This window comes from Rhinopithecus roxellana, chromosome 13 (assembly GCF_007565055.1).
Source record: "Rhinopithecus roxellana isolate Shanxi Qingling chromosome 13, ASM756505v1, whole genome shotgun sequence".
Taxonomy (NCBI): domain Eukaryota; kingdom Metazoa; phylum Chordata; class Mammalia; order Primates; family Cercopithecidae; genus Rhinopithecus; species Rhinopithecus roxellana.
In genome coordinates, this window is record NC_044561.1 from 71,954,347 (window position 1) to 71,978,588 (window position 24,242).

The following is a 24,242-nucleotide window of genomic DNA, read 5'->3' on the forward strand; positions in this document are numbered from 1 at the left end:
GGCCTAGAGGCAGAACTCCCATTGGACCCATAACCCCATTGCTGAGTATACACCCAAAGGAACAGAAGTCATTCTCTTACAAAGACACATGCATGTGTATGTTCACTGCAGCACCATTCACAACAGCAAAGACATGGACTCAGCCCAAATGCCCATCAATGGTAGACTGGATAAAGCAAACGTGGCACATACACACCATGGAATGCTATATGCGCCATAGAAAGGAACGAGATCATGTCCTTTGCAGGGACACGGATGGAGTTGGAAGCCATCATCCTCAGCAAACTAAAGTGGGAACAGAAAACCAAACAACACGTGTTCTCACGTCTAAGTGGGAGCTGAATGATGTGAACACATGGACACAGGGAGGGGAGCAACCCACACTGGGGCCTGTGGGAGGGGAGGGGCAGAAGGAGAATATCAGGAAGAACAGCTAAAGCATGCTGGGCTTATTACCTAGGTGATGGGTTGACAGGGGCAGCAAACCACCATGGCACACGTTTACCTAGGTAACCAACCTGCATATCCTATACATGTGCCCCTAAACTTAAAATAAAAGTTGAAAAAAAATTGAATCACTTTGAGAAGAATTTTAAGTCAATGACAACACAAGCAATGGCCGGAGGCAGCAAATCCCGGCCCTGAGGATGGCAAGGTGGGTGCAGCATGGGGGCCACCGCACTGCCATCGGCATCGTCTCTGGCGTCCGTGGTGGGCGGGAGGTTGCCCAGTGGGCCCAGGAAATGTGGGCCTGGGAAGCCCCCCCAGGGTGGGGTTCCAACCCCCGGTGGCTTCCTTCAAGCCCTGAACTGCATTTCACAGGAAAATCTCCAGCCCAGCCTGGCCCTCAAGGGGTATGGGTGGCCAAGGAAAGTTGAGCCCTGAAAGGGGAGGATGCAGCAGAGGCTGGGTGCTGAGGTGGGAGGGCCAGCTCTGTGCACAGAAGGCAGGTGATATGTTTGCAACCAAATCACCTTGGCTGGGGTGTGGAGGCACACTGCATTCACTCACACCAGAGTTTCTGCTATAAATAACCGGTCATTTTGACTGCTCCCTGGCGGGGTCCCCTGGTGGCCAAGGTTAGGGATACAAAGAATTGGGGGGAACCATGCCTGGTGGCTGCTTTCTTCCTCCCATCTCTGCATTCCAAACGCACAGCCCAGCCTTCTGCACTGAAAGGAATGAGAAAACACTAAACAGCATGAAGACTGAGAATGGCCCCTTAAGCACACTCTGGGGACCCTCATTTCCAAAGGGTGGGGTGAGGCTTTTCCACAACGGTTGGGAATTATTTAATGGAATTCTCGCCATCCTTTTATCAAATTATTGCTCAGATTGGGCTGCAATTTTCTTCAAAGGGAAGCAAAAATTGCTCGTTGATGGCCTTGATTATAGAGACACAAATTTGTAAAATAAATTCTTTCTGCGGTAAAAGCAAATCTCGGGTGGCCTTGGGAACTCGGGGACCAAGACCTTGCAGACGGCCCATGACACGGCCCATGCTGGCCTCGGCGCAATGATCGTCATGGCAGACACGCCACCATCCCATCATCCGGGATCTTAGTCATCCATGGAAACAAATGTGATCAGACCAAAGAAAAGGGTCAGAGGTCAAAGGCCACAACCCACACCCTGCCCACTGCTTCCACACACGTAGCAGTCATTTGAAAGTAACCAAGAGAGAAATCACCCCTGACTCACAAAGGCCCATCCACCTAGAACGCAGCTTCCCCGTCTAAATTTTTCATTGCCCGGTGTAAGGCTTATCTCATTACAGAAAGGGTGAAATCGCGACCTTCTTAGACACCAAATGCAGAACCGCCCCTGGCTTTGGGATGCCGGGAGAAGAGCCTCACGCTAACACCGAGACCCCCGTGCCAACGGGAGGGGTCTGCACTCACCCTCACGAGCTGCTGCGGGAAGGGCCCACGCGAGTTCTCGGGCACGTTGATGGGCGGGATGACCCAGTCCCGTTTGCGCCGCCTCAGCCCATCAGCGTTCGGGTGCCGAGGCCACGGCAGCAGGGTGTCCTTCGGAGGCGGAGAGGGGTCCAGAGCCACGATCTTCTTTCCTTTCTGTGGCTTTATTTGGAAAGGGGAGAGAAGAGGCGAAGAAGTCCAGTTAGGTTTTGCACAGAGGAAAAAGGCGTCTGCTAAGATGATCTGTAGTGCCCGAGACTGAGAGGGAAGGCGGGTAACGCTGGGACAAGGAGCTAAGTGGGAAGAGCAGGATAACACTGGAAAAGGAACTAAGTGTTAGGGAAAAAAAATCAAGTAACACCCCCATCAATATGATGAGACAGATTACAAAATTAAATGTGGGAAAAAGAAACCATAAAAAAAGAAGAAAATATAGTTGACAATGTCACCAATAGTGTAGACAGGGCTTTTTACGCCCACCCAAAACAATGCAAGAGATCACAAAAGAAAAGACTAATATGTTTTCCCACAAAACTCCTGTTTATGAAAAAACAGACCCAAGAGGCAATTGACGCATTCGGAAAACATGATTTACAACAGTTTGACACGAGGTTCATAGTCACTACATAAAGCACTCTTAGAAAGCAGAAAGAAAATACAATGGAATCTTGTTTCCAGACAAGAAAAGGACATGAATAGATAATTCACAGCAAAACAAATATAAACGATCAATAAACTTATGACAACTGTCCACATCTCCCAGTAATCAAATAATGCATATCAAAGTAATATATCCTTTTTACCTGTCAGATTGACAAGGGTGAGCGAAATGAATCTGCAACACTGGGGGTGTGCAGTGAGTCAGTGGGTGGAGGCTGATGGCTGAGGGGGTGGGATTTGGCCTTAGACCCACACCTGTGTGGATGTGTAGAAGCTCATGTGACGTGGAGGCAAAGTCCCTTCATCTCTCACAGTCCTGGGATCTTCTCTTACAGAAGGGAGACGGTAGCAATGGCCCTGAGTTTAGGGACTGCTGTGGGAATGACATCAGAGGACAATGAGAAAATGCCCAGCCCATGCTTAGCACAGGGCTCAGGCTGTCAGGATGGACACTGACGCAGATCCTGCTGCTGGGGCCCCGTGGTCACTCAGCACAGCCCTCTGCCTCCCGGTTGCCAGTGACTCTCAAGAGCCTCAAAAGGAAGGTCCCTTTTGACCCAATAACTCCACAGCTGGAACTCTGTCCCCAGGAAACTCTAGGTGGACCAAAGTCCTTGTAGACAGATGTTTACTGGGGATGTTTCTGAACAACTAAAAACACCAGAGCACAAATCTGAATGTCTGTCAGTGAATTCCAAATGCATTACACTGTGTTCATGTCTTAGAATATCACAGCCATTAAAAGTTACTCTTTTAAGACTGACATGAAGAAATGTCCATAAAATATTAGTACGTGGAGAAATGGCACCAAAGCATACATACAGCATCAACCGCAACTGCCTTTTTCTTCTTTTTTTGATGGAGTCTCACTGGGTCGCCCAGGCTGGAGAGCAGTGGCACGATCTTGGCTCACTGCAACCTCCGCCTCCCGGGTTTAAGTGACTCTCCTGCCTCAGCCTCTCGAGTAGCTGGGATTACAGGAGCCAGCCACCACATCTGGCTAATTTTTGTATTTTTAATAGGGATGGGGTTTTGCCACGTTGGCCATGCTGGTCTCAAACTCCCGACCTCCGGTGATCCGCCCGTGTTGGCCTCCCAAAGTGCTGGGATTACAGGTGTGAGCCACCATGCTCAGCTTCAACTGCGTTTTTTTAAAGGATAGAAAAAGAGGCTGGGTGCAGTGGCTCACGCCTGTAATCCCAGCACTTTGGGAGGCCGAGGCAGCCAGATCACCCGAGATCAGGAGTTCAAGACCAGGCCAACATGGTGAAACCCCATCTCTACTAAAAATATAAAATTAGCCAGGTGTGGTGGTGTGCGCCTGTAATCCCAGTTACTTGGGAGGCTGACACAGGAGAATCACTTGAACCCGGGAGGCGGAGGTTGCAGTGAGCCGAGATTGTGCCATTGCATTCCAGCCTAGGGAAAAAAAGCGAAACTGTCTCAAAAAAAAAAAAAAAAAAAAAAAAAAAAAAAAAAAAAAAAAAGTAAGAAAATACATGAAAATGCACACACTGGTTTTCTCTGGTCACCAGAGAGTTCTGTTACCGTATTTTACTTCCTTCCTTTTACCTTTCTGTGTTTTCTAAACGTGACAGTGCACATAACTCCTATGGCTGACAGTGCCAACAGAACTTCACGCATACACGTGGCGTCCATGCGCCTGCTGCGTCGGGTCCAGTGCAGGTTGCCCACATGGCATGCCTTGCCACAGTCTTCGTGGCTGATGCTCATTTTATCTGAATTGCAGAGGCACTAGGATATGAGAGTTCACACGGCAGAGAACGGACCTTGCACCAGCGCAGCCCAAGGCAGGGAGGACAAAGCTGGCTGGGAGGTGTCTGACCACAGGCTGCCCCGCCAGGCACGGCGGGGGTCCCCACCACCGTTTGCCTCAATTAACAAAACCCAGGAGGCTTCCACGGGGGCACTCCCAGCCTTCCTTAGAAAGGAGCCATGTGAGGTGCAAACACGGAGACCCAGGACTCTCAACTCCAGCCCCTCATGATGACAAGGGGCGGGGGCTTTTCTAGGCTCCTCAGGGGACTTTGAAGAACTTCCAGGACAGTCCTAATCGCACATTCTCCCCGGAACCCAGAGCACAGCCAACTGGACTCCATGGTTTCCTCGCCCAACCAGTAGCCGCTGCCTCATAGGTACTGAGTGTCCGATGAGCATGAGCGCAGTACTCTGCATCTGGCCCTTCCACTGAAGATATCTCACCTGTCCTCCAAGACCAAGCTCCAGACAGATGGCACCTCCCTGGGAGCCTGGTCTTTACCTTGCAGATACAATTTAGGTTAATAAGCTCTAAGCTTTGATGAGAAAGACCAGATTAATCCCACTGCTCAAAGTGGCTTGAAATAACGTCAACATAACCAACATGAACAGTGATAGCAGCTGTGGTGTGCACTCAGGTTCCAGGCTCCAGGCCAAATGCTGTTCCATGCAGTCTCCCCCTGAATCTTCCCTCTCACCACTTCAGCAGGGAGCACCATCATTCCCACTTTCCTACCATGCGAGGCCAAGACACTCATGAAGCCCACGTAGCCCGTTCAGCAGAGGCAGGATTCAGATGCCAGGAGTGTGACCCCGAGGCCGGAGCACCTGGAAGTGCCACCCCTCCCTTCTGTGGTCTCTGCTTGTGAGGTCAAATCCCGTATGCCGGACCTCAGGAAGGTCTCAGACTGGGCAGAAATTGATCTTCCCATGGAAGAGGTGGGGAACCAGGGGAAAAGGGGGTCTGAGTGATGTTTCCTGTACCCACCCGGGATGTGCTCCATAAATCCCAGACTGGGGAGAAACAGGTCTGAGGTCCCAGGACCAGCAGCTCAGCACCCTGGGGAGCTCATTAGGAATGCAGGTTCCTAGGTCTCATCTAAGACTTAACAACTCTGGGGTGGGGCCACCAACCACACCTGAGATGTGCTGCAGGTAGAGAACAGGGGGTCTCCCAGATCTCCCAGCCCAAAGGCAATCAGGGGTCCACTTCTGGAGAAGGGTGGTGGAGCATTATTTTTGTTTCTGAGCAGGTCTGCATGAGAGGGGAGAGCCTGGACAGATCGCTCCCAGATGAGGGCGAGGGGAGCTCTGGCATAGCTGCTAGGAGGGGCCTTCTGGCTCCCCACATCTCCCAGCTCCGCACATCTCCCAGCGGGAGACCGAGGCGGAGACTGGCTGGTCTCTCCCACCTGGTGGTGCTTCAGAACCGGTAGTGGCTCACCAGAGCCCTCTGAATCTCTGACTCTGAGTTTTAAAGGGTTTTCATGCAGCCGTTTTTAAAAAAATCCTTCATTTTCATTTGCTTAGGATGAGCTTGCAATGACGTTAATTTCCCTAGTGTTGTTTAAATAAATTGCACATATTTGCTACTATTTTAAAGCTGTGAGACAAATGTAATAACAAAATCTGGTGAAAATCAATGCCAGACCTGCACGGGCTTCTGCCTGGAAGATGCACCCGCTTCCCTGGAAGAAAATGTCAGCCACAATTAGCACTCACCCTGGTCGAACAAGCATGTTCTTTTGAACACGCAGTCATCTTGGGCCCATTCAGAAGACATCACATAAACACTGATGCATAATTATACTCATTAAAAATAATGCTTCCAGTTATGCTTAAAAATATTTTCTAACAGATGACACCTGCTGATTTTCCCTGGTGCATGTCTTTCTTCTGTATTTCTGAGTGAATGAAGACTGAGCATTGGGTAATGACTTAAAGGTGACCTTGGCCCAGCATGGTGGCTCACGCCTGTAATCCCAGCACTTCGGGAAGTCGAGGCGAGCAGATAATGAGGTCAGGAGATCGAGACCATCCTGGCTAACACGGTGAAACTCCGTCTCTACTAAAAATACAAAAAAAAAAATTAGCCAGGTGTGGTGGCGGGCACCTGTAGTCCCAGCTACTTGGGAGGCTGAGGCAGGAGAATGGTGTGAACCCAGGAGGCAGAGCTTGCAGTGAGCCGAGATTGCGCCACTGCACTCCAGCCTGGGGGGACAGAGCCAGACTCTGTCTCAAAAAAAAAAAAAAAAGAAAGTGACGTCTACTACTCCACCATTACCGGAAACTAGATAATACACATGTGCACATGTGTATACCAGTGCTATGCACACATGTATGCATGCATGTACGCACATGCACATACAGATATATATGAATGCACACGTCAAGAATGCACAGATGTATGGGTGTATGACTACATGTACACACATGCACAAATACATGTGTATGAATACATGTGTTTATGCCTTCTACACATACACAGGTATGCATATGCTTATGTGTGTTTGTGTATCTGTGTGTGTGTACAGAGCACATCACAACTTTCTCAAAACCAACAGCCCAGTAGCAAGATATCTTGGCCATGCCCACTCCCTGCATGCTGACAGTTTAGCTCAAGCTAGAAGTCCTGTAACTAGGAGGGTCCAGGAGGGTCTTGGTGGCTGAGCTGGTCTTTGGGGTCCAACCAAGCTCGTTCCTGCAGATCTGCAGAATCAGGAGCACCAAGGAAGCCGCCCACCCTCGCTTCCATCCACTCACTGACACCTGCGAAGCTATGTAAGGGGTGGCTTCCCGGAGCTGCCAGCAGCCTGCAGGATGGCTCCCCGAGGATGTGTCATCGAGCCCTCCTTGGCAGGATGGGATCTGGGCTATGGTCCGACTTTCATCTCCCATGAGTGTTTCCAGGCCTGGAAACTGGCCCTGTCGCCAGTGCAGAGGCCAGCTGCCCTGGGCTGCAGTGTCCCATACCCCACAGTTTCCCTCCTGCACTCCCTCCTCTTCCTCATGCCTTTGACTCTGCCCTGCTTCAGCTCCACTGGGCTCCCTGATGCACTCTCAGCTCCCTCAAAGCCCTGCCTACAGGGCAGTGGGCAGGAACGCCCCAAAGCACCCACTCTGGCCTCCAGCCTGTAGGGGCTCAGCTCGCCTGCCAGGTGCTAGGGACCGGACATCCACCTCCACCGCCCCCAGGCCCTGCTCCCACCCCTCTCTCTGCCTGGGCACCTCCTCCTCATGCCAGGCTCAACCTACAGCACCTCCTCTGGCGGGCCACATTCCACATTGCAGGGAACACCTGCTCTGGTGCCACCCTGGACCTGGTACTGCCCCGGGGGCTGTGCACATTTTCCTAGTCCCACATGTTAGGGAGGTACCACAATCCCGGGGCGGGGGGGGGCCAGCAGGGCCCTGATAGCTACTCACTTTCTATGGAGCAAACTCAGTGGACAGACTTAAGTCACTGTATCCACACACAGTTACTGATGTCACCCTCAAGCCAGGAGACGACAAAGCAAATGGCCCTCAGCCTGTCCCCTGCATGCTCATATGGCGGGGAGGTACAGCCATGACCTCAGGGATGCCTTCCCAAGTCCTGTACGGGCCCTGGCCCCGCCCATGTGACTTCCCAGGCACAGTCTCATTTAGTCCTCAGGGCAGCCCACAGAGGACACCAAGCTCAAGGGGTGAAGTCCCACTCAAGCTTGGACGGCCAGGACTGGAGCCCAAGCTGTCCGACCTGCGGCCCACCATCCTGATGGGACCATCCCACCACCTCCCACAGGGCCCCCTGATTAGTGCAGAGTCAGAATCAGGCAGGAGGTTCAAATTGGCACCAAGTCACACAGAATTAGTCCATTGGGGAGTTGGGGACAGAAATACTTATGGTGGGTATTATACCTCGGTCAGGGCACTGAAGGGTGAATAGGAGTTTGCCAGGCAGGATGGGCCGGGAAGTGGGCACACACAGTGCCACAGGACAGTGTGGATGCCTCAGAAACCAGGCAGACACCGCCATGATTTGGGGCCTGGAAGGAGAGCAGGGTGGGGGTGTCACAGGCTCTGAGGTTAACAGCTGCGTGGAGCATACATTTGCTCTCCACTGCCCAAGTCAGGATTTATTTCATCCCTGACCTCAGTCCCTCACCTATGAAATGGGGATGATCAGGAAGCTCCCCTGCCAGGGGTGGGGTGAATGTGGTACTGTCTAGGGAGCACTGACAGATGTGGGGACCTTCAGCCCTGCTCTCGGAAGAAACCTGAGAAGGGGCAGAGCTGGGGGTGGAGCTCCTAAAAGCTGGGCAGGACTTTCAGAGGGCAGAGAAGGAGAGGGCAAGGCTCCTGCAGCCTGGAGGCCGGGTCGAGGGGTCCTGGGATGAGCTCTGAGTGTTCAGGCGCTAGGGCTGGGGGACGGGCGAGCTCGGGGTGTCCCATAACCCATACATCCCAGGAAGGGAAACTGAGGCCCAGAGCAGTGGAAGAATTTGTCCAAATTGCCTGGCTAGGGAGAGCTGGGGCCAAGTGGTGCAGGAGACTGAGGGTGGGGTGGGGAGGGTCAGAGACTGTTCTGGTGAGGGCACCGTGAGCAAGGTGGGCTCCTGGACCCAGCCTGAGGGGCCTGCCAGGGAGGGAAGTGTGGGCCCAGGCTCCTTCCTGGATGACCTAGTGGGGTCCAGAGAACCCAGGTCTGGGCCCAGCATCCACAGCCCCTCTACTGCACTCATACTTTCCTCCTGGGAGCCAATCCCAGAGGCGTGGGGGTGGGCTGAGGGTCCAGTCGGCCAATCAGAGTCTGGCATTCCACCTGGCCAGGTGACTGCTCCAGGGAAGGCAGGTGACCCCAGCAGGGGACTTTCCCGGGGCTGCTGGAAGGAGTGGGCTCTCCTCTCTGGATGAGGGTTCGAGATGGGAGGGTGGGAGCCCTGCCAGTCTCCTTGCCCCCACAGGCACTTGGGGCTTTGGGCCTGGCCTCCAGGCCGCCTGGATTAGCCCCTACCTCCCCCTTCCTGACCCCTGGCCCCAGTCTTGCTGTTCCTGAAACGCGCCACGCCCAGGCTGGTCGCTACCAGGACAGGCTCTTCAGAGTCTGTTCACACTTGGCCTCCTTGGCCTGGACAGCAACCTGGAGACACCATACTCCTCCTCCTCCTCTTCCCTGCTTCCTTACCCCCTACAGCTGCTCTGCTGCAGCTGAGCTAAGAGCCTGGCCTGTCTGTTTGCAGGTGGCATCTGTGAGCCCCGCACCTTTGGCTTCGTGGCTTCAGCTACCTTTCCTGGGTCAGACCGCAGGGTGAGTTGCTGGTCTCAGTATCACGTGCAGCCATTGGCCGGCTGGGGATGGCGGTCCACGGGTTGAACAGACCCCAGGAGTGGAGAGAGTCTGCAGCCCAGGGCATCATCAGAGCCCGGAGCAGTACGCCCCAGATGCCTGGTAAATGGTGCCACCACTCCCGCCTCTTGCTTACACGAGGCTGTGGGAGGCCCACCCTTGGGTCCCTCTGAGCCCTGAGCAGCCAGGAGTGGCAGCAGATGAGCTTGTCCAGGGTCCCAGGTTTCAGGGTCAGAGCCCACCTGCCCAGCACTGGTGGGGACAGGGTGTGGGAGCCTGAGGCCCCCAGGGATGTGTCTACAAGGTACAGGCGACTCTAAACCTGCCTGCTTCTTAATCAGCTTTTATTTACGAAGCGCTTCTCATTTTAGATCGCCTCTCCCCACTGAGCCCTAATCAGCTGTGCTTCCTGTCAAACGCATGCTGCTGATTCTACACTAAGATGGTGATTTACGGAGGGAGTGGCAGCGGGAGCCCCCAGGCACGGGTCCTAGTGCTGGGCCCTGTGACCTGCATGAGGCTTCCACTCTCTCTGGGCCTCGGCTTCCCTGTTGATGGGAGGGGCTGGCTGAGCTCTGTGCTCTGGAGCTACCCGGATGCCTGGAGCGTGGGCAGCCGTGGGGGTGGGAGTGATGTTAGAAGCCGAAGGCTGGGGCACCTGGGGAAGCGGAAGCCTGGCTTCACATCTGGGGAAGAAGGTGCTGCAAAACTGCCACTGATGGGGCGATGCGCGACAAAGTCCCGCGTGTAAGTGGAGCTTGGCTTCTTAGAGATAAAATGACAGCCTGGGCTCCAGTGGGCTGCTCAGGGGGCCCTGCATGGAAGGTGTGTTCCCACTCCACCCATGGCTCCAGGGGTCTGGGTGGTCTCGTGGTCTTTCTGGATGAACTCCTTTCCGGCCCCGGTCTCTCTGTGCAGACGCTTCCTGGACTGATCTCAAATGCAGGCGTCCCCTCTTCCCAGAGATACGGTGACCAATCCCTTACACTCAAGAATACATAAATTGTGATTCAGGGGAAGTGATGAGAGGTAAATGAGCTTAAGAGGACAAAAGGAAGGCACGCAGACGAAGACAGCTTCCGTTCCACTGGAAGTCCATGGCCCCGGGTTCACAGGCAAGGTGCATGCTGAGAAAACCACACTAGCTCCCATGTCCACACCTGCACCCTGTGGCGGCCTGTGCTCTCCCCAGGGCTGGATTCTGCCCTGCTGGCTTCTCGGGGCCACAACATTTTATTTTCTTAAGCTCCTGGCAGCCCCGCTCTCCGCCTGGGTCTTGCTCTCCTTGTAAGAGAAGTGCTGTCTGTGTGATGAGGCTGTAACTGGCTGTGACTGCGAGGCGAGGTCTCCAGGGACAGCTCAGTATCAGCAGAAAGCGGGTCATCTCCCTCCCCCCATCACTCGCAAGTGAGGACGAGGAATGCAGAACTGACCTGGGGCAGACGATTTACGAGATCGTCTTTTTCTGTTTTTTGAAAAAGAAAAAAACGTGTCAAGGAAAGAATATAATCACACGCACCTCCCAAGTTATATGCAAAAAGTTATCATTTGTTGTATTTTTTATTCTCGAATCCACGCATCTGTTAGGACCCTGGAATTACAAAGCGCCAAGGAGGAGCCACGGCTGTGAAGTGAAAGGACAGATGCGAAAACACTCAGAGGTGAAGCCACATGGGGGAGGGCCAGCCGCCAAGACCAGGCTTCAATCCGGAAACTCCCAGAGCACTTCCACGGAAGAAGAGGGTCTTTCCCACAGGCCCTCTGGCCGGGGCCTGTGAGCTGGTTTGCAGGTGGATGGTGATCAACCGTTTTAACATTTCCTTGTGGTAGAAATGCAGATGGCAGGTCCCACTCCAGTCCTTCTGGACGTATCACATGAGGCTGTCTGCAGGGTGGATGAGCTCCCTGGGCATCCTGAACTGAACACCTGCTCTGCAGTGCCATAGCCACTGCGTGGAAATGCCTCCCAGGGGCACAGACGCCAGAGAAAGCCTCTTGAATAGATGGGCCGAGATGGGGTGGGCCTGATGGAAGCCCAAGCGTGGCGCAGATGGAACAGGGGAGCAGGGCCTGGGTTCCCTGAGCATGGGTTATTAGTTGTGGGGGGCCTGATGCTCCTGCCAAGTTCAGTGAGGAAGAGCGAGCATCCCCTGTTCTAGTCGAAGTCACTACCCTCAAGAGACAGCACGAACGTGGAAATTGCTTCAAATTCCCTGACACCAGATCTGTAGTACGTTTCTAAGGGAAGCCGGCAGCCCCGGCCTTTGGTGATGGGTCACAGATGGAGGTGGTGGCATCCCTCACTTGTCATCCCGCCCAGCGGCCAGGTCCTGCACTGACCCTGCTGGACACGTCCTTAGCATCTGAAGTTCTCAGATGTTGAGAACAATGTTGAGAAAATGGCATGGGCACAAGTCCACCTGATTCAACAAAAGCAACTTATGGGAATGTTTTCAAATCAGTTTCTGGTGGCACATGACCTCTGGTCACTGTACCGGCTGTTGCCACGGTCAGGGTGCTCCGTGTCAGCTTGTTGGGGTACATCTGCCCCCCTCCTGGAAAGATGTAACTGCCGGCTTTCATTATCCAAGGAAAAGCAACTCTTTGGGGAGGTCCCCACACCACTGGATTTCTCTGATAGGCAGCATAGCCCTGTGAACCTGAAATGCTGAGACACAAGGCTTCTGTAGCCGCAGAGCTTGGGGTCTGATTTGCACAAGCAAATAAACTAGACCCAGTGTCAAGGAACTGAGAGAGGACACAGAGGGGATTGTGCTTCTTTACTTCCCTGATTTTGCTGCCTCTCCTTATCTTCCAGGCTGGACAGAGTGCAGCGGGAGCCATTCCACTGAGGAAGAAAGGAGTATTTGCAACAGCCCTGAGCTGGGGATTCTGCTGGCTCCCCTCTACACACCCCTGTGAGCCATGTGGGGGAAAACAGAGCCCTCCTTTTCTGTGAAGATAAAAATAGAGGTGGCAAATGTCTCCAGAAGTAGAAATCTGGGTGAACAGTAGGTACTGAAGATGGTTTTTGGTGTGAATGAGAAAGCTGATTATCATGGGAGAATTGAGCTCAGGGAGCAGAACTTTCTTTACATACCAGATGCTGGCCAGTCCTACTGTGTGGTCATGTCAGGCATAAGACGCATCTAATTTGTGGATTTCATTTTGTTTCCAACATGCCTCATGACTGTGTAGAATGGCGATGGGCACAGAACAGATCTCGGAGGTGCCACTGGAGAGTGCCTACGAAACGGTCTTACTCTGACCTGGGGAAGTCCACCACCTGCGGACTGGGTGGCCCAAGGAAACAGGGCAGAGGAGCTCCTGCCCCCTGGCCTTTCCCCACAGCAGAGCCAGGTGGGCCCTGGGGCAGCCTTGAAGCTGGACTGGCTGCCAAGGCAAAGCACTGCAGCTCTTCCCTGCGCCCAGCCCTCTAATATGGCCCTGCTGTGCAGAGCTGCCTACTGCGTAGGACTGTCGGCATGGCTGAACGGCACGGCTTACGAGGTTGCTCCACGCACTGGAGCTTCCTGTGAGAGGAAAGGTGCTCTGTCTGGGAATGCAAGGAGACGAGCACCCTCAGGACGGAAGGTTCTGGGAGCTCTGAAACCCTATGTAGGTCTCGGAGCCCTGCTGAGGCCACAGCATCTTCTGCACGTTACTCACTAACAAAATCAGCGCTCACCCCTCCATGCACTGCAATCCCAGCCACCCAGCACCTCTGTCCCCAAAGCCACTGGTCTTTGACATCGTCTAGCCTCAGACTCCTGGGTGCTGGCAGCTTCTCATGCGGCAGTGACCAAAGACCCATGGCACATCTCACAGTGCATTTTCGGCTCCTGTTTTGCTGAACACGCTAATGTTTGGGTAAATATGTGGCCGACCCCAGCCACACACGCACCACATCTTAGTCTAGTGCTCCAAGACGATCAATTGCACAGGAGTCTGTCGTGGAAATGAAACCTCTGGGGAAGGACCGACCGTGCCTGCATTACGAACGAACATTGCTCTGTTGGAACAGGGAGGAATACGATTTCTTTCCCAAATACCAAGGCTATTTATGGTTCTTTTCAATCTCTCTGATTCGCAGTCTTCCTGTTCTCATTGCTTCCTTATAGCTTTGGGTTAAATACGCTTCAAAAGGAAATAATGTGGCCCCCCTCCCCTAAATGTCAAACCTAGTATGGATATTTACTGAGGATAATTAGATTTCTTTTAAAAAGGGGGTGCCCTAAAACCTACACAGTTCATTCCTCTACCTCCTATTTCCTTTTCAGTGTACCTTTGAGAAAGGGTCCATTTTGCTTTCCCGAAAACATGTATATTTAAAATATTTAACTAGGATATTGTCTGCAGCCTTCTCGCTGGTTTCCATGGCAGCTAAGGATGGACGGAATAAAATGGTATTTAACAAACACAAACTAAAACAACGGAAGTGATATCTACATTCTTTTACAAATAGAACATGCGAGCCGTTCTGTCAGCATTTGCATGAGTTTCGTTTCGAAAAGGCACTTACTGGATTTGTTTTGTTTTCTTTTCTTTTTTTTTTTTTTTGAGACGGAGTCTCGCTCTGTCGCCCAGGCTGGAGTGCAGTGGCTGGATCTCAGCTCACTGCAAGCTCTGCCTCCTGGGTTTATGCCATTCTCTTGCCTCAGCCTCCCGAGTAGCTGGGACTACAGGCTCCGCCACCTTGCCCGGCTAGTTTTTTGTATTTTTTAGTAGAGACGGGGTTTCACCTGTGTTAGCCAGGATGGTCTTGATCTCCTGACCTCGTGATCCGCCCGTCTCGGCCTCCCAAAGTGCTGGGATTACAGGCTTGAGCCACCGTGCCGGGCCTGGATTTGTTTTCTTACATCAATGACACCAGTGGGGGCTGAACTGCACTCTCCCTGTCCCGCGAGTAGCACCAAATTTCTTACTTCTGTTCTCTCATGAGAAGGGGAGATCATTTTGAAAATTCCCATAGAAATAATACAAAGAAAGGTTTCCTGAACACAGTTGGGCGGCTATTTCTTCACTGTGCCCATTTGGAAGGAAAGTCTCAGCAGGAAGGCTCCTGCCTTGCTGCCATGGTGTCAGCGCACCACAGTGCACCACAGTCTCGGCTCAGCGCCCCCAGGATGGAGTAGGGGCAGGGAGCCAGCACCTTCATTTTTACCCAGGGAGGTTCCATGACTTGCCCAGCATCATGCCCCTGTCTTCTGGAGGCTGACTGGAACTCAGGCCATGGCCCCCAGAGCCTGGGCTCTCAGTTCTAACCATTCCTCCTCTCGCAGGACACAGAGGATGGAGGGTCACCCAGCATGCTGCGGTCCTGGGACTCCTCTCCCCCTGCGCCTGTGGGCAAAGCCAGTGCCTGGGCTGTGACCTCTGAGGGTCTGGGACTGTCCTGGGGGTGAGAGTTTAGACTTGGTTCTTTAGGCAGCTTGGAACAATTACCATCACCCTGTGGAGGGGTTTCACGTTGTTCCTAATTAGTATCACAAACCACATTTCTCTGGATGAAGATCTCAAAGCCTGCCCACCCCCTTCCCTGACCCTGCAGCCTTGCCTCCCACCAAAAGTGAAGATACAGAAGGAGGAGGAACTGTGGCTGACAAAAGAGCACATGGCATGTGTGTTCTGACGTCAGCCTCTTTGAGGGTGTTGATAAGCACTTCCATCTAGCAGAAGAACGGAGGTTCCAGAATGTTCTGGTACAAAGAGATCTGGACAAGCCACCAAGCTTGTGACCTTGGTCCTGGGCGGGCTGCACCCCTGGCTTTAGACCAGGTTTCTCGACCTCGGCATTCCTAACACTTTGGGCTGAATCCTTCTCTGTTTTGGGGCATCCTGGGTACCGTAGGATGCTGAGCAGCATACCAGGCCTCCACCCACTCCATGCTACGAGCAACCCCCACCGTGGTGATAACCACAGGTGCCTCGGGTCTCGCCAGATGCCCTGGCTGAGAACAACTTGCTCTAGAGATTCAGGAAAATTATATTTAGTTAGAAACACCTTAAACAAAATTACCCTCCAGTTTACAGAAAAATATATTCATAGTAAAAAAAATTAAATTAAATTAGCAAGTTAAGGGAAAATGTATTACTTTTTTCCGGAGTCGTTAGTGGTGGAACTGAATGAAATCATTCCTATTTTGTCAATTAGTGAGAAAGATGGTTGGTGCCATCAGTGTGTGTGACTCGGGAAGGCTTTGGTGAGGACCACAGTAAAGGCTCCAACCACAGCCCTGGCGCGCAGACCCTCAGTGACGTGTCCTCTGAAGAGCCCCCTGGGAACTCCAGCTTCATGGATCTGTCGTCTACCGCGCAGTGCCATGCACCCGAGGGATGGGCTCCGGCCACATCACAGGATCAGGCACCTGCATTTCAGTCTCACAGACACCCCTGTTCTTGCTGGGAATCTTTCTGCCGCATACAAAAGACTGTGTCTGTGACCCCTCTCTCACTGTTTTCACAAAATCCTTCTCCAGAACCACAGAGGATTTTATTTTTAACCAAATATTAAATGAGAGCCCTGGCCTTGGAGCGAAACACAAACGTGGTGGTCTGAGAAGTCTGCCTTCAGTTTTACTTTCATCACCTGCAGAGGGCAGCGCTGGCCCCTCACACCTCTGCTTGGGGGGCTCCGAACAGGCTCCCCAAAGTGTGCACATACACGTGTGTGTGTATGTGATGTGCACCCATGTATACACCCATACACACGTGCACACTCATATACAATGTGTACACCCATGCGCGCAAACACATGCACACACACACACCAGCTCTAGTCGAGCTAACAGCCCAGGTAGAACTTATTTGTGCTAGAAGCTGAGACACTGGAGGGCCCGTGTGCTCGTCTCCACACTGCACCTGTGAGCTTTCCCAGCTCCCAGCCTGCACAGGCCTGCGGGGGAGGCAGGCAGGTGGGCTCGTACCTCATCAGGAGGCCAAAGCTTGGACTGACTGACCCAGACAGACATGGAACTGGGATGGTGGCCACGGCTCGGGGGATGGCCACGGCTAGGGGGAACTAGAGGTCACGCCCCCAGGACAACTTCAGAGACCTCGTGGTCCTTACTTTGCAGATGGATCAGAGACATCCTTGGCTGGGAAGTGGGCAGAGGCAGATTCACCCCGGGGCTCGCTCTCAGTGCCCCTCTGCCCCTCGTGGCAATTCTGGGAAAGTCCTTGAGCCTCTGATTGCATCAGGACAGATGGCAAATGAGTCAACCATGTAGAACATACAGCCTCATCCATGGCACCACAATACGGGCAGGGCCCAGGGCCCGAGGCAGAGCGCACATCCCACAGGGGTGCGCTGAGTAATTACATCGTGACCGGGGCTGGCCTGGCTCGGCTCTTTGCATCTGCTGTTCCCTCTGTCTGGAACACTCCTCCCACGGGAATTTTTTCATGGCTGGCTTCTTCCCACACATCACGTCTCAACTGGGATGTCACATCCTGCACCCCTGGATGAAACAGCACCTTTACCCTCTGTCCGCTGTCCCGGGGCTGGGTATCCCTCACCTGATTCTGAATGTTTCTGCACCGCATTTGCTGGACTGAACCTGCCACATAGACACCTGGCCTCCCTGCCCCGAGAGAAGGTAAGCTCAGTGAGGGTGGGGGCCACGTTGCAGTGTCCTCCGTCGTGTCCCCAGGTCTTAGACGGAGCTGCCACACAGCAGTGCCGGGATAAGTGAATGCCCAGCATCACTCCTGGAGTGAACAAAGACAGTGACTTCCAGATCTTTCCAGCCCATGGGACTCCAAGGTCCTCAAAGATATGACTGCCACTCAGGTCCAGCCCTGTGGCCACGCCTCTGGGGGAGAAGGTGACACAGAGTCTGCACCATTCATTCTTCCCTCCACGGCTCACGTGACCAGAGCCTCCCTGCCGGCATGGCCCACTTTTATCCCTGACGCCCTCCACACAGCAGCAAGAATCTTCACCAAGCCGCCTTCCAGGTCACCATGGGCTCATCCCCTTCCGATCTTTTTGGGACAGTGCCCCTGGCAGCAGTCTGCACTGAGGTCTGCCCTTCTCCCACCAGGACCGGCCTGGGGAAAATGACCAATAACTCAACATATTTTGCTCCCTAGGGGGTTTCCCTGCTGGTCCTGGGGAGTCCGGGTTCGTACTGGTAGCTGACTGCCCCTGGGGCGCTGGGCACCCCTCCATGTACAAGTGAAGGAGTGGCCCAGATGTCGTTCAAGGCCGTTTGCAGCCTGAAAACACTGGCTAAGTTTGAACTTCTCAGCTCTGAAAGAAGCAAGACCAATTCCAATAGTCACTCCCGACCTTCACGCCTATGAAGAGTTACAAGCTGTGGTTCCTTTGGGGTGCATTTCACGGCCATGAAACCTAATCCTGACAGCCCATCACCCCCGAAACTCAAGTCCCCTGGAGGGGTACGTTCTGATGTGGAGAAACACGCGTGGTGACACCAACACACACTCTGCCCAACGCAGGGGCCATGGAATCTGTGCCTGAGCAGCCAGACCTCTGCTGGTGACAGTGTCTGAACTTGCAGGAGCATGGAGGTTATTCACACTCATTAAAATAGCTCATCATCTTCAAAACAAAGCCAGGAGATGGACAGGTTCTCTACAAGTTTGCCAACGGCACTGTTGCTGTTTATTTATTCCAGAATTGCTGTTTTTCAGTCCCTGTTGAGGGCCACCTTTTAGAGAAGGATTAAACAAACCACTATTTTCTGGAGATGTGAGCTTCAAACTTGGACCCACACCTCAGGACCTTCTAGTTGCTTTCCCAAGGCAGACATGCCTTCTGCAGAAACAGCTCACGTGGACAGCCCTGGGGGACTGTCCCCTCACTGCCCTGATGCCCCGTGGCCCCCTTCAGTTAAAGTTCTCCAATGCTCAGGTGTCCAGGTTCAGATACTAGCCAGCCAGTCCTGGGGAACTCATGGAGGAACGCAGTCTACGGGTGCTTCCCCACAACGCCAGCCTCACTTACAAGGCCTCTGCTCTCAGGGTGAAGGGCAAGAAGTGATTCATATCCAGGCTTCTCTAGGAGATGGGGGGAGGGACCAGGGGATGGGGTGATGGGTCAGGGGGATGGGGGGATGGACCTGGGGGATGAGGGTTATGGACCATGTGAGTAGTGGGAGACAGGCCTGTGCAGGAGAGAGTTCACCCTGGTCTAGGCCTCTTCTGGGCTCCCCAAGCCAGTGGGCGTGCCCACGGCCCCTGCTCTAGCCTTTGCACGAGCTCTACAGTGACACACTTGACATTTGCTAACAGCTGCCTGTGGGCCCCCACCTCCACAGCTCAGCAACCCCTCTTGTTCTGTGACAGCCCCACAACCCCCAGCACACAAATGCAGATAGGAGGCAAGGAGAAGCCGAGCCCCTGGCCGCGATTAGAGGAGCTCGGGTGCAGGCCCAGGATGCAGACTCCAGACGTCCTGCTCTGAGCTTTTGCACCACAGCCCAAGGGGTGCGTTCGTGCTAACGAAGCCCGTGCCTCCTCCACGTGCTCCCAGGCTGTCTGTGATTCATCAGAATGTGCAGAAGAGAAGGCGTGAGAGCTCGGCCCACAGCGGACACAGTGGCGCAGCCCGCCCTGTTGTGGGAACCTGAGCATGGGGGGCACGGGCTGGGCATGGTGAACACCCCAAGTGAGCCTGGGGTGATGCAGCCGGGCGGCCGTATCCAACCCTGTGAAGTGCTGGGTCCTGAGCTACTGACCATACACAGAAGCCTTTTTCAGACTGAGTTTGGTATCAGTGTGAGTGTGCGACACCCACGCATGTTTCACATAGGCGCATGTATGTGCTGTGTGGAGTGTGTGTGTACGTGGATATGTGTGCTGTGGGTGGTGTATATATGTGTGTAGTGTGTGTGGTGTGTAGTGTGTGCAGTGTATGTGGTATGTGCACACGATTCATGTGTGTGGTGTGAAATGCACTGTGTGTGGTGTATATAGTGTGCATGGCACATGTGACATGCTCTGTGTGCATGGCATGTGGGGCGTGTGTGGGTGTGTGCAGCATGCACTGTGTATATGGTGTGTGTGGTGTGTATGGGGCATGTGTGTGGTGACGTGCACTGTGTATATGGTGTATCCAGGGTGTGTGTGTGGTGTGTCACTTGCACTGTGTGTATGGTGTGTGTGTGGTGTGTATAGGGCATGTGTGTGTGTGTGTGTGTGACGTGCACTATGTGTATGGTGTGTGTGGTGTGTCCAGGGCGTGTGTGTGTGGTGTGCACTGTGTGTGGGGCGTGTGTGTATGTGGTGTGTCACTTGCACTGTGTGTATGGTGTGTGTGGCATGCACTATGTGTGTGGTGTTACAAGGCAGTGTGTGTGTGGTGTGCACTGTGTGTGGGGCCTGTGTGTATGTGGTGTGTCACTTGCACTGTGTGTATGGTGTGTGTGGCATGCACTATGTGTGTGGTGTTACAAGGCAGTGTGTGTGTGGTGTGCACTGTGTGTGGGGCGTGTGTGTATGTGGTGTGTCACTTGCACTGTGTGTATGGTGTGTGTGGCATGCACTATGTGTGTGGTGTTACAAGGCAGTGTGTGTGTGGTGTGCACTGTGTGTGGGGCGTGTGTGTATGTGGTGTGTCACTTGCACTGTGTGTATGGTGTGTGTGGCATGCACTATGTGTGTGGTGTTACAAGGCAGTGTGTGTGTGGTATGCACTGTGTGTGGGGTGTGTGTGTGTGGGACGTGCGGTATTGATATGGTTTGGCTGCGTCCCCACCCAAATCTCATCTTGCATTGTACCTCCCAGAATTCTCACGTGTGGTGGGAGGGACCCAGGGGGAGGTAACTGAATCGTGGGGCTGGTCTTTCCTGTGCTGTTCTCGTGATAGTGAATAAGTCTCAGGAGATCTGATGGGTTTATCACAGATTTTCATTTTGCTTCTTCCTCATTTTCTCTTGCTGTTGTAATGTAGGAAATACCATTTCTCTTGCTGTTGTAATGGAGGAAATACCATTTCTCTTGCTGTTGTAATGTAGGAAATACCATTTCTCTTGCTGTTGTAATGGAGGAAATACCATTTCTCTTGCTGTTGTAATGTAGGAAATACCATTTCTCTTGCTGTTGTAATGTAGGAAATACCTTTCACCTCCTGCCATAATTCTGAGGCTTCCCAGCCACGTGGAACTGTAAGTCCAAGTAAACCTCTTTTCCTTCCCAGTCTCAAGTATGTCTTCATCAGTAGTGTGAAAATGGACTAATACAGACACGCACTCTGTGTGTGGTGTGTGCAGGGTGTATGTGTGGTGTGTGTGGAGTGCACTGTGTTGTGTGTGTGGGGTGTGGCGTGCACTGTGTGTGTGTGGTGTATGTAGTGTGTTCAGGGTGCGTGTGTGTGGTATGTGTGGCATGCACTGTGTGGTTTGCATAGTGTGTGCAGGGCGTGTGTGTGTGGTGTGTGTAGTGTGTGCAGGGTGCATGTGTGTGTGGGTGTGTGGTGTGTGTGGCATGCACTGTGTGGTGTGTGTAGTGTGTGCGGGGGTGTGTGTGTGTGGTTTGTGTGCCGTGCACCGTGTGTTTGGTGTTCTGGGCAGTGTGCCTGTACCTGCTGTGTGCTGCTGCAGCCCTTCGAGTGCACCCGTTCCTCATCCCTCCTCTCCCTAGGGACACCTCAAGCCCTGTGGAGCCCTCAGTGGGCAGGGGGACAGTGGGGGCAGTGGAAAGGCCTGGGCAGCAGCAGAGGGACCCGGGGGCTGCTGTGGGTGGGGACTTGTCCTCATGAGCCCTGGAGACAAGAATGACTGCATCAAGAGGATTCAGGGGTGTCTGGAGCCCTGAGCAGGAGTACTGGGCAGGACCCCTGGCTGGGGACACTCCTCCTTGCCTTCGGGGGTGCCTTGGGGTCTGACTGCACTCTGCCTCCTGAGTCTCCACCTCGGCTGGAAGGCTCTGGTCCACAAGCCAGCGGGCTGAGACAGAGATTTATTCCCTTACAGCTCTGGAGGCCAGAAGTCCAAGATGAAGATGTCACAGCGCTAGTCCCTGGGAAGCTGTGCCGGAGAATGTGCTCTGGGAGTCTCTCCTGGCTCCTGGCGGCGCCACAGTCTTCCCTGATCTTGGCTTTCGAAGGCATCCCCCAGCTCTCTGCCTCATCTTCACAGGACTTCTCCCTGTGCCTGCCTGTGTCCAGACTTCCCCTTCTATAAGGACACAGTCCTATTGGATCAGGGCCCACCCTAATCACCTCTTCTTCACTAATTACATCGGCAAACCCCCTATTTCCAAGTTAAGTCATGTTCTGAGGTTAGGATTTCAATACTTGAATTTTAGGGGACATAGTTCAGCCCAAGGGACCTGGGGGGACAGAAACACCCAGAAAAGGCCACAGGTCAGCGCCTGGGCCCGCCTGACTCTGGGACATTGCTTGGCCGAGTTTATCCTCATAAATGCTGACGTGTGCTAGAAGACACAATATTGGTTTCATAAACAACAGTATTTTTTTTTTTTTTTTTTTGCAAACGATGCCCACAGGTCCTATTGCCACTTCTCAGCGCTGCAGCAGCTAGTCAGATGACAACTGGGTGAGAACTTGGTCTCGAGTGTTCCCTGTGAGGCCGGAATATTGCTGTGATTCCTCAGGGGCAACTCAGCACACCAGTGGGAAATATGTGACCTCATTTGCATTTCCTAATTGAATTGCTATCAGCTTTCCTGCAAGACTGCACCAAAGAACAGTTCTTCCAGATTCCAGCACTGCCTGCACTGCCCACAGAAAGGCTGCTTTTAAATAGTTGCTAAGAGAGGGGGACAAAAGAAGGAGAAAAGTTGCCAAATTGTTATGGTTCATCTAACTGTAAAGCTGTCAGTTTTACCCAACTCCACAGAGTCGCTAAAATAATGGACGGAGGATGCTGCACTTGAAGAAACCTCTACATAAGAGAAATGAAATTTACAGAACCAGGAAATTAGGGGTCCCCGTGTGCCTGCCCTGGCAGAATTTGCTTCCAGGCTCCTGTCAATAAACACTGCCCTGGGACTCCCAGCACTCTGTAAACTGATGCTTTGAAGGAGTTCATTTGTTTCTCCAGAAACTTCCCCCAGCAGAACTCTTGCTCACCACGTGCCCCCATCAGAACTCCTACCTTCTCCAAACACAGTCAGATAGCCCTCTGCATGCATTTGTTTTAAAAAAATTAAATTGTGAGTGATAGTATAAGCACCACAGCGTACAGAGCATCAGCTAAATGATGGCAGAATGAGCACCTGTCTTGCCACAAGGCTCCCTCCAACTCTCTGGTGTCCCCCAGCATGGCTTCCTGCTGCCCCCGGAAGGGAACCCTCAACCGACTGTAACTGTGCACCTCAGTGTCACCCGAATTTGGACTTCCTGGGAGTGTGGTCACTAGGCTGGCATGCGTTCCTGCTGCCTGGCACCTGCCTGCTCTCCTTCCTTGGTCTGTTTGTGAGATTCGCTGGCTTTGTTGCTTCTAGCTATAGTTTGTTCACCTTTATTACTGTATAATATTCCACTTTAGGAGCCCACTGCAATTTACTGACCCATTCCAGTGGCGAAGGCATATGTGTTGTTTCCAGCTTTTGGTGATTATGTGTAACGCTTCTCTCAACGTCCTGTCCAGAGTTCCTGGTATTACCTGCCTATACTGCTATGGGGCATACACCAAAAACGAAGCATATATATATATTTGACTTTCATAGTAATTCGGAATTGCTGTCTGAAGTGTTTGTATCATTGTACACTCCCATCAAGAGTATATGAAAAGGCCAGGCAGGGTGGCTCACATCTGTAATCCCAGCACTTTGGGAGGCCAAGGTGGGAGGACTGCTTGAGCCCAGGAGTATGAGACCAACCTGGGCAACATGGTGAGGCCTTGTCTCTACAAAAAGTTTAAAAATAACCAACCCACCCACCAACCAACCAGGGGTGATGATGCATGTAGTCCCAGCTACTCAGAGGCTGAGGTAGGAGGATTGCTTGTGCCCAGGAGTTTGAGACTGCAGTAAGCTAAGAGGGTGCCACTGCGCTCCAGCTTGGGCAACAGAGTGAGATCCTGTCTCAAAATAAAAACACACAAGTGAAAAACAGTATTTGAAAATTCCACTTGCTCCAGATTCTCACCAATACTTGGTAGTACAAGTCTTTCCAGTTTTCGCCATTCTGATTGTCCTGCTGAGGTTCAGCCGGTCTTATTTATTTATTTTTTTGAGACAGAGTCTTGCTTTATCACTTAGACAGGAGTACAGTGCCATGATCTTGGCTCACTGCAACCTCTGCTTCCCTGGTTCAAGTGATTCTCCTGCCTTAGCCACCCCAGTAGCTGGGACTACACGTGCCTGCCACCATACCTGGCTAATTTTTGTATTTTTAGGAGAGATGGGGTTTCATCATGTTGGCCAGGCTAGTGTTGAACTCCTGACCTCAAGTGATCCTCCTGCATTGGCCTCCCAAAGTGTTGGGATTACAGGGGTGAGCCACTGTGCCCAGCCTCTGTCTTACATTTATCCACCATGATGCACTGCTGTCTGATGATCAGCCTGTTTAAGCCTCTCATCCATCTTCTGTCTGTCTGTAGGTAGTGATCTGAGGTTCTCT

The 24,242-nt window shown here is 52.8% G+C and overlaps 1 protein-coding gene across 1 annotated transcript in view; it reads right to left on the reverse strand.

The window, feature by feature from the left end:
* The window catches only part of CDH4 (cadherin 4), a 704,949-nt gene that overhangs the window by 172,078 nt on the left and 508,629 nt on the right, over positions 1 to 24,242 (reverse strand). Inside the window, exon 4 of the mRNA XM_030914248.1 lies at positions 1,902 to 2,081. Within this exon, the coding sequence (XP_030770108.1) occupies positions 1,902 to 2,081 (180 nt within the window). The remainder of the gene's footprint in view (positions 1 to 1,901; positions 2,082 to 24,242) is intronic.